General features: G+C 32.6%; 1 protein-coding gene across 1 annotated transcript; it reads right to left on the minus strand.

Annotated features, from left to right (window-relative positions):
• Positions 1 to 281: 281 nt before the first annotated feature.
• Positions 282 to 8529, minus strand: LOC148604076 (uncharacterized). Its single transcript, XM_088549726.1, has 8 exons — positions 8379 to 8529; positions 7307 to 7481; positions 6145 to 6251; positions 5572 to 5712; positions 4909 to 5109; positions 3849 to 3949; positions 1513 to 1636; positions 282 to 953 (listed from the first exon to the last, which is right to left on the minus strand). Exons 1-8 carry the CDS (start codon positions 8431 to 8433, stop codon positions 868 to 870), a joined length of 990 nt encoding a protein of 329 aa, XP_088405852.1. The 5' UTR covers positions 8434 to 8529; the 3' UTR covers positions 282 to 867.
• Between the last annotated feature and the right edge of the window lie 3082 nt (positions 8530 to 11611).

Raw genomic sequence — 11611 nt, forward strand, 5'->3', positions numbered from 1 at the left:
GGTTGACGAACTGATGTCATAAAGCGGCAACATTTTATACACTTCGACGCTTAGATAAACACAAAACTTTGGCATTATTATCCTAAAAACAAAATCATTATTCCTAACCTGAACAACCTAAGTCGTTGTCCGGTGGTAGAGGTTTTTTGATGTCAAGTGCTGACTGTTGGAGTGAAATATGGTCCTGTATATGGTGTTTTCTTTGTCTGAAATATTTCTGGTATATCAAGCAGGCAACGATGATAACTATTAGCAATAACAGTAATGAAATGACTACTCCGACAATTGCTCCGGTATTGGTGCCGCCTGAACTAGTACTACCGTCAGATGAGGTTTGTGTCGATGGTGCTGTCGTTGTCGTGGTAGTCGTAGTAGTTGTCGTCGTTGATGTTGTAGTGAATACTAGAATACATTTATTATAGACAAAGCGTTCTTATATCTTACCTAAACTTTTCAGTTTTATCGGGAAAAATTTCATTTTATCATTGTCTATATATTTTTACATCTAAACTTCGTGTTAATGTATATCCAATCTTTACTCAAAAATATACAAGGTTAATTAATTCGCATCAATACGAAACTCTTAATGTGTGCAACTGCGATAGTTTTTCAAACTCAATTTTCTAAATATACTGTGATGTGCGTTGGCAGTTTTCAGTCTTCTTTTTAATAAAATTGTGGCCATATTCACTATGTGTTTACGTTTTATTTGTATTTATTTCGTATGTAGTTACTTTTCACCTTCTAAACGTGGCTGTAGTTCACTTATTCATTAGTCTTATTTGCGTTTAATCTAAGCCACTTCACAACATATATTATTCTGAAAATTATATAGCCGTGTGTCATTTTAATACGGCAAATTTACAATCAAAAATTTTCATTTTGAACCCCCAAAAAAAAACAGTTAAGAAAGGAAGTAAATATAAATGCACACATATACTCACAGCAAGTTTCTAAAAAAAGAAATATAATCATTTTTCAATTCTAAATTGTTATAATATTACATAGTATTGTTTTTATTGTTTTCCCTTTGGAAATTCTTAAATCAAAGCATTCTGTAAAATGACATAAAGTATATTGCTATTATTAAAATAAAATAAGGAACAGACTTGGTACAATGCATGTAATGCACCAACGTTTAACCTTTTTAAAACTAATACATAATGAGGACATTATAAAATTATTTCCATGCGTATCTGTATTGAACGTTATTGCAAAGTATCAATTGGTTAATTTCGTTTCACAAGCCTGTACCAAGTCAGACCATAGCGGTACCATCTACTCCGATAACGAAGTACCTATTTTGTCAGATTTTTTTGGACTTGACACTATTATAGGTAGGATTAGTGGTTTGTTGTTACCCTAAGGTCTGCAGCAACTATAAGTCATGTGTATAGGTATTTTGTAGATTTCTGACAATAAACACAAATTTAGTAAATTGTTTTCGCTGTGTTATGAAAAAAAACAATAAGAAATATATTTATTTCAATGTGAATATAGTACAATACAAACCATGCTCTGTCAAATTAATTTGACGACAGCCGTCACAGTCTATACGCGTGTCGGAGACCAGGCTAGTAGTACATCCACCTGGGTGTGTACTGACTGATCTTTTTTCCACTGATTGAGTTGCAGCCTGAAAATACAAGGAATCTATTATATCTTTTACTAGATAAGGATATTATAAAACGCCCAATCTACTGATGTTTCATTTTGTACGTAAAAAATGATTAATATAAATACACAAAGACTATATATATTTACAGACTTGATTATATATATCTAACATCGTTGGAAATTGTTCAGACCTTTCTATATATATATCTATGTGAGAACTGACAAATTTGCAATGCAAATTTTTTGTCGTTCCCTCCGCGGGACTCGAACTCGTACTGCTAAGACATCTATATTGCAATACAGACTGCTCCCTAGACCACTCGGCCAGCTAGGCGATATCAAAATATAGCTGTGGCTGACCGGGTCATTCCTCATCGCAGAGGAGTAATCTAGGGCTGTAACTTAGTACACGGTGTATGTTAGTACGGGACAATTCATCTAGGTGTTATGTAGGATAGAGGATCAAATTAATGATTCATGTCACAACAAATCAATATTATACAAACGTCTCCGAATGTGACGACTCTATTCGCTACAATGCTCCATCGGTTCAAATTGATGCAGGGAAGATAATGTAAACGTATAGAAAGGTCTGAAACGATGTTAGAACTCTCAAATTTGCAATGCAAATTTTTGTCGTTCCCATCGCGGGACTCGAACTCATACCGCTGTGACATCTATGGCAACACCACCTGTACAAAGTCCAGCGCCCTAGACCACTCGGCCAGCTAGGTTATATAAAAATATAGCCGGGTTATACCTCCTCGTAGGATTATTCCAGGGCTCTAACTGAGTATACGATGTATGGTAGTACAGGACAGTTCATATAGGTGTTATATATATATATATCCTTTAAAAGATTTGCAATATTGAGCAATTTCTTTGTAGATATTGAGTTGTACTCTCAGTTTAATCAAAGAGTAATCAAGGGAACAAAGGTTCTAGCAGTAATCAAAAGCATGTAATCCAGGGACAAAGACCAGACATGGAAAACAGACATACACAACAAAGAAACTAAAATAATACATACAAAAGCATATGAGCAACTCGGACTCTACTTCAAACTTGGAGCATGGACCAGGTGCACCGGTAGGGTAAGCGGCCTCTGCTTTTCTAGAAAAACCAACCGAGTTGCTCTTAAAAGTTAAGTCCGGGATAGACGAAAGTGGAAAGGAAAACTATGAAACGTTGAAAAATCATTTTTCATGGCACAGATTGATACACCGTTACGATCCACGAGTTCATGATGACGGTCATAAAACTTCTGTAGTCATCACGTTTGTCGTTAAGTGTGATCAATAGTTTTCCTTTACCATCGATATCTAAGTATAGGTCAAGATATGAAGCTGACTTCACAGTGTCTGTAGTATCCTTTATCTCAAGTTCTTTGGAGGGAGATGCGATGTATCGAATCCCCGAAATTAGGATTGTTAAAAGAGAATATATTTATCTTTATAGCAGAAACTGATATTAAAGATCTAGCTAGACAGTATTCTTTCTATCGGATCAGATCAGAAAATTCCAGCATTTAGTAAACATCTTCTTCTGTATATTTGGAAGATGATTTGAAATATTTCTTACAAAGTATGAGGAATTTCTACCAAGAACTATATATTTGTTTCCAGGTGTACCATCAACGGTGGAAAAACAACGATGTATAATGTTTTAAGTCGGGATTTTGGCTGAGTATGGGGAACAGAATCACATCAATAAGTCAACAGATCAGCGGTTTTTACAACTTTATCTTTACACACTTTATCATTGTGTTTCTGCACTGAAACTACAGTAAAATATCATAATACGCTCATTCCAAGCAACATCCTGAAAGGAGTCTTGCAAAGAGCTGGAAATTTTGTTACCAGTTCAAGACACCGGGGAACGTGTTCGTCTATGGTGTATGTTCTCAGCGTTTCTTCTTTACTTTCACGTTTTAAGTTTTGCGATTTTTTTCGACCTCTACTTGCCTATCATGTTCCCGGCATTGTTTTGCTTACGTTGTGTCCCTCGTTGTACATGTACTATTGTTTCTGCTCTACCTTTATTCATTTTTTAATCATAAAGGAAAAAAATTATGAATAAATGTTTGATTTTTTCCATCACTGACTGTTAGAAATACCACTAAAAGTGTATATGTGTGTACCGTGAGGTATCAGAATCGCTGAATGATTCTTGCATGCTCTATTTTAGTTGAAGTTAAACGAGAATTTTAAAATACAGATCCGGATACTTACTATGCAAGTAAAATAAGTGGTAGATGCAGATTTTGTCATCATCATTACATAGTCGGTTCCATTATGGGTCACATTAGCGACGTTATATAGTATACCAGTTGCTGTGGGAATATAAAAACATTAAATTTATTAGTATCTAAAAGGGTCTATGTCAGAGCAATTATATGCATTTAATTATATATTTCAATCATAGAAATGAAATTATTGGATGTATATCAAATGCGTATGGAACCGTTTATATTTATCTCCAGATACTGATTAAACTTTGATATAAGGGTAAAAAAAATGTGAATACAAAATTACCAAACTCATAATTATACATCGGAAAGGGGGATAAATAACATATGAATTGGTCAAATATAGGTACAGGCGTTTCAAACTGGTGGATTCAACAATGTTTTATGGCTATCCAAAATTATTTCGTGTCGATAATCATAAATTACATTAGGCAAACATATTTTATGATGTTGTTTGGAAGAGGCAATTTATTCTCCCCCGCGACGCCTCTCGAGGGGACATGGAAATGTCGGGCGTCCGCCGTCCGCCAAGGTTTCCGCACTTTTTTTGTAATGCTTGTACAAAATAAGTTCGTTTTTGATATGTGGCCTTATTATGAAGAGTTTGGTAACGGTTGAATGATTTTACGGAAGTTATGGCCCTTGGACTTAGAAAATTTCAGTGAATTTTCAGTTTCCCGCACTTGTTATGTAATGCTTTTACCAATTGATTTTATATTTTGTATGTAGTCTAGCTATGAGAAGTTACAGATTAACTTCGACTTTTGTTACGGTTGATTGTTTTTTTATGGAAGTTACGACCATTGGGCGTAGAAAATTTAGGTGAATTTTAAAGTTTTCCGCATTTTGTTTTTCGCGGGGGACATTGGAACGCTGTTCTTTTATTAATTTACATGTATGCATGTCTATTAATAAATGAAGAGACAATATGACACATGAAATATTTAAGACTGTATGCTTTTTTAAATCTACTTTTCTAAATTCTTTTTATTTTCATTAAATCAGTAGTGTACGCCTCGTCAAAATAGCAAAATGCTTCTTACTTGAATTCATTATTTCTACATGACAAACGGTGTAGTTGAGAACCACAGTTGTTCTTTCTAATACTCCGTTAACATAACAACCGTCCCATAGTGACCCTTGACCACAGTCTGTCGTTCCAGTGCCGTCATCGATTGTGTAGGAAAACACTCCTAACAGCGTATCTGGGAAATACTGTTCAACATGAGCAATCTCTTCCTGACCTTAAAATGATTCAAGTGTATATATTATTTCTTTTATCCAAGCATAATAGAGATACCTCCATGTTAACTAACGTATTTGCAAAGGATGGTTAGATGAACAGACGAATTGTAATGACAAATGTAATAGGACAGTATGGTCAATATATGTATCAAAAACTTTTATTGTTTAATTTTTCTAAAAAAAAATGTGTATACTTTATAGTACAGTAAAACCCCGTTTAACACGTCCACTTGTGTAAATTATTCACGTGTCTCGTTTAAGTCAAGTTAAACTTCAAACTAAATAGCATTTAATTAAAACAACATAATTAACTTTAAGAAGTTGCTGATTTGATGAAAGCAATGTTCGATTCTTTTTCTAGCCGCTTTATGTTTTATTAAAACCATTTATTCTTTAGAGTAGAGTAGTATGCCTATTTTCCAAAGGATAGAAACATTTTTTTTTCAATCTATTTATCATACCATCTTTTACCAGGACGTGAATTTCTCTTGCATCCGGACGCCTGCCATTCATTCCACAGTAATCAGAGATGCTTGTAAAATTACTAACAGTAACAATATCACCAAAAAGAACCCTAGTTCCTGTGAACTCTATATCTACGTCTACAAATAAAGTAAGAAAGATTTTTCAATCCGGTTGATTCTACATTTGTAACACGTTTTTAGTTATTGGTATTCAGTGTCCTATCAGTGATTCTTTGTATACAATAACCCAAGAAAGGAGTATCAAATGATCACCACAGCTAACTCTGTATTTAGCAACTCATAAAATTTATACTATAAATACCTGGATAATGTAATATCGGTTTGCAATGAAACAATTTTTCAACTAGAAATTAATTCAAGTACTCTGAATAGAAAGATGATATATTCGTCCAACTAGGTTTCTTAACCACCTAGTTACAAATCGTCCGAAAGTAAATTTAATAAAAGGAGGTTATTGTTGTTTTATATCTAACTAAATGCTATGTTTACATTCAATAAAGTTGCTTTATATCGACGAAAAGTTTAAAATAAAACCTGTTGGATACTTACCTGATAGAACATAGTAGGAGTAGCTAAAGTCAGTCAGTTTAGTGAATTCGTAGCAGTAAATAACATTGTATGTTTGGCCAAATTGTGCTTTAATTGTTTGATCACTCCTGGAATGCAAAATATATGAAAATAGTTTTCGAATAATTGTATAATTATTTTAAAAATATTTTAAACTATATATAAATGTTAGAATTTTAAATTTTAGTATACTTTTGTAAGGTTATACACCTAAATACGTTATTAACAAAGAAACTTTTTGTGACCCTTCCAAAGTACTCTACTTTTTCCCCATCCAAAGACACTTCTAAAAACGTATCATTCTAGTGATTGAACCTCAAAGAAAAAATGACTCAAGGTACTCAACGTTAAATATAAATATCGTAATGTGAAACAATGGGTATAGATGGACAAAGAAGGATGGGGACATAACAAGAAGAAAACATGAACAATAAAAATATGTTTTAAAGCATTGTTTTAACTTCTATTATTTAGTGAACACCGTAACAACGTTTATAAATGTTGCTTTTTGTGAAAACAAATTAATGTCTCATGCGGAAATGTTGTTTATCATTCAAATCAGTGTTAGATAGACAAAATACCTTTTGAAACTTGACATTTTGAAACCGATTTATGCTGAAACAAAATCTAGTAACTGACATACTGTCTTCTTCGCATTTAAATGAGAGGTGATTGCTCGACATCATGTAAACTTGAATGCCAAACACAACTACAGAAAGAATCAATTTTTGCAAATACAATTTTAACATTTTTAATAAATATCGAAAAAAATATCAAAGTGTCAGCATTAAGACAGTTCGACAATGTCAAAATCAAAAGCATTGACTTAATGTAAAACGGGAAACAAAGACAACCTACATACATAACGTAGCAAACTGAATAAACAGATCACATACAAACCTAAAAATGAGGAAAACAAGCCGATATGTACAATATATCATTTAGAATATATTTGCAAAAACTGATCCCCGAATGCTCGTGCAATATGATATCTACTCGGCCAAATATTCACTGCTTTTTTATTCACATAATAACCTTATACAATTGGTACATTCATCAACTTATGGACTGATAAAGTTTAGACTTTATCGTTAAAGTATATTACATTATTTCAAGCATTATTCGATATATTTTTATGTATTACATGAACGCCCAACGTGTTGCATCACTTTCTTTGCACTTGTAGGTTACCGCAAGCTGTGAATTAACAGTGACGGTCCATCCTGATAAAATATGTTGTCCTTGGAATTGTATTTTTGTGCCTACTCTGCTATCCCACCAAAAGCCATTCAATTCGGACGGCAAAGTACACGCACCATCTAAAAAAAAGGAATAAACATCCTCTAATAGCATGCATGTTTGCTTTTTTTCTCTTAGTCAAGTAGCATTTATTATTTCTTTTAAATGTATTTAAAATATCTTATGAGAATTGATATTTCATTTCCTGTCATCGAAACGTTATTTCAAAACTCTCGGATGCATCACCTTCAATAAGCCATGTAAAGGTCTTAAAATTCAAAGAGAATAAAACAATACATAAAACCAAAAACAATTTGCAAAAAAAAAACTTTAAGAAAACAATAAAGAAATTAACCAATTAACGCGACGACATTATGTTTCTTATCTTATATTGCTAGATTTCTATTTTGTACAATAAATTTTGCTACTGATTGTCAATTTCTATGGTGTATCCATCTGCGCCATGATTTAATCAAGGGTCATAGTTTCCCTTTCTTCTTTCGTGTACCCCGGACTTTACTTTTTGTGAGCAACTCGGTAGGTGTTTCTAGTGCACCTGGTCCATGCTCCCAGTTTTAGTAGAGTCCATATTGCTCATTTACTTATGTTACTTTGTATGTATAATTTTAGTTACTTCAAGTTCTTTGTTGTGTATGTCTGTTTTCCATGTCTGATCTATGTCCCTGGATTGCATTCTTTTGATTACCGCTATAATATTGGTTCCCTTGATTATTCTTTCTAAAAACTGCTTTCTTAGACGGCTTAACATATCGAATTTCCATTTTTGTACAAATCAAAAGACATGAGTTTTAATGAAAAGTAGAAATACCTAAGGAACTAACTGGCGTGGATGAAAATTATTTTGACATGGTTTCCTTTCATAGATACCATTGCCCCAAAATGCAATATACCCTATAAGATGACTGTACCAAGTTATAAATAACGCATTAGTAAAACGTTTGTCGAATTTCACTTACCATTTAAATATAACAAAAATAGTAATTCTGTGAGTATCAGAAGTCCTTTGCACATAGCTGTTGAAGATAAATAGAGGAAATATTTATGGTGGTTATTAAAGAAATCAGAATACACACAGACGTATATGGGAAAGTCATGTGATCTTTTGAAATTAAATGAAGAATGACAAAGAGTAATTAGAAACTATTGTGTTTAAATAAAACATGTTATTTGGTACTAAAAATTTGTGACTATTAAACTATTGATATTTTAGTCTCGCCAAGTATAACGCTGGTTATTGTTTTAAAACGAGAAATTTTATGTTATATTCAGATGAAAGCCTATAGAGCTCTAGAATTTAATTTCCTTTTAAATAAATCAGTAGATCATTCATTAGGTCAGTATGAGACCAGAAAACGAAGGGACTGTCCCTTTTTATTTGATTAATAGATTTTTAAAACGTCCAAAAGTCATTCTTAACCGAATGACATTTCAATCATTGTAAACGTTCTGTTCATTTGAAAATATATTTTTATTGTGATGTCTTGAATAGAAACATATTTTTTTGTTTCTTCGTTTCATTTCTAGAGAGAATATTTATAATTTTCGAATTTACGTCTTGCACTTTCAGGTTTTCAAGTTATCATCCACCATCGGCTGGTAGTATTATTTACGTTGTTTTGTCTCCCGTTTAAACATTTGCTGTACAAAAGATGCAACACATCACTAACGATTCATTTGCATCATAGAAATACCAAAAAGTATGACACGGTTTAGTAGTTAAAATTTACATAGTGTTGCAAGGTCGGTAGAGAGAAGTTTCATGGGTTGTATAATTCGAGAATTCGAAAGTACTGAACATGAAATATGAATAGTTTTGTCACAGTCTTAATTAACTAATGTGATTGATGCTTGTTATGTTTGATACTATTCCTCTTAATGCAAAATGTCTTATGCTTTGTACGAATCCAATTTTATTTTTTTATATCTCTTTCAGTGCTAATCGTTTTTTCTCGTACTTTTATTTTAGTAATACTTATTATTCAAACGAATGAAAACTTTCCTTTCCGATGAGAACCAAAATTCGTGTTTTTTTTTCAAACCCACCAAAACCATGAAAAATGGAACCCAACGAATAATGAAACTTTCACACTATAAGGGATGTTAAAATATATATTGATTTGTGTAATATGGTACGCTTGCAGCTAATGCATAGCATTAGTGAAAACTGAACCTCTATTTAGAAAAATTCCACACTATCCAAAATCCTTCCTATGATTAATTTCAGACAGCCAGACAGTTTACGTAATCTATTATTACGGGCATATATATCAAAGCCCAGCTTAACTCCAGGTGCAAGTAGATCCTGTGGTGACAAAAGGTGTAAATGCTGCAAACAGAAGTACCAGTCGTCAACATTTACATTTACCGCTATAACCTTGGTTACCTTGATTACTCTAGCACGGTCTAGGGGAAACTTTACAAAATAGCACTGAAGAAGGTCATAAGTTCACTGAAAAGTTTGCTCGTTTATATTCTCCTATAACATTTTTATCGGTATCATTGTACAATCCCTTAGACACACGTTGTGTGTTGATCTTGATACTTGATCAAATACTGCGGAGCCACATTGATATTATGTTGAGACATATGTACGATTAAATAGCGATATTTTGTACCCTAACAAGGAAAGTAATTTTGCCCTCTTGTGTATCTAGCATATGTTTGATCTGCCATTTTATAGTTGTACTAAACACCACTACTTATTGTTATTTCTTACCCTAATTGAGAATGTGCACGCCACAATATCTTAATGAAATAAAGAATACATGTGCAGCTTTGTGTTTTTAGCCCAACCAAACTAAACCAAATTTAATTACCAGTTGCAATGTTCAATTAAACTTTTCTGCAAAAATATTAATACAAATCAGTTAATCTAAGTGGTCAAATGGGATCAAAATAACCTTACTAGAGCCGCCGAGTGAAAAAATAACAACAAAACATTCAAACACAACGAAAATAGAAATATGAATGTATAAAATACATGGGTAATGTATGAAAAGTTTATGCTTACATATTTTTTATGTAAAATACAAAGTTGTTTCTTGGGTGTGGACACAGTTTTCTTGATTGAAGTATGTCCGATAAAGCAACAAAACTTACAATTCTTAGCAGTTTTTTCCTTAAATGACGTATAATTGTGGCATAATTATAACGTCACAACAATAAAGTGATCCCAGAAAACAGATTTTTTTTCGTTATATCTAAACAGTTTGTTTGGTTTTATGAACATTTGTTTTGGTTATTCCAACAAAGTTGATATTTTAAAGATTATTCATAGCCTAATGATTCGTCAACTTTGTTTTATTTGAAACAATATAATGCAAATAAATACAAGACAAATAAAACGATAATAGAGTCACACACAATAAAATGATTTGAAAAGTTAACACCTGCAGTCAAAAATTAGAACAAATGTCATAATATTTTAAAGAATGAATACAATTTATCTATTGATTGTTCATTGCCACTTTTCATGGTGTTATCTGACAATCGTGGATTTCTTGTCATCTTCGACAAAATAGCTGTAGGTTTTGGTATGAATAAGAAACAGGTGGCGCTTTGGTTTTCTTGGGATCTGATATTCCCGCATACCTTTCGGCGTTGTAATCACCTGACGCTTAAGCTTCAACAATTGTATCATTTTTTACCAAATTCACCGTTGATTTGCTGTGTTCATCTAAAATATAAGAGAAATGAATTCACAATACGATTTTATGGAAATAATGTGGTTTTTGAATACATTGTAAAATATATATATAATTAGTATGGGTTTACAAATTTGGGTGTCCTTTATTGAGAAGAAACTATACTTCATTGAAACTCGGAATGTATCTTATGATGGAAAGTAAAGTGAATGTATACGAAGAAAATCAAAGGAATAGTAAAATGCTTTTTCTCTGACCAAATACTGCCATAACTATTTATGTCTATATAAGTACAATAATATGTCATTCATTACGTAACAAAAGTACTAATATTAGCTACCTGTAAGACTGCAATTGTTACCTTATGATGAAGGCTTTTTGAAGCTTGTCTGTTCGTTTATTGGGGTTTAACGCCCGAGCAGCAATATTTCAGCTATATTCAGGCAATGAACATGAAGTGGATAATAAAATGAACATGAAATGATGATGAAATGAAAAATGGGACGGGACACAAGGACAATGAGTTCGAGAAATTTTGATTGGAA

The sequence above is a fragment of the Perna viridis genome, chromosome 10 (genome assembly GCF_037379345.1).
Source record: "Perna viridis isolate PV_CMFRI_1.1 ecotype Kerala chromosome 10, ASM3737934v1, whole genome shotgun sequence".
Lineage (NCBI taxonomy): Eukaryota > Metazoa > Mollusca > Bivalvia > Mytilida > Mytilidae > Perna > Perna viridis.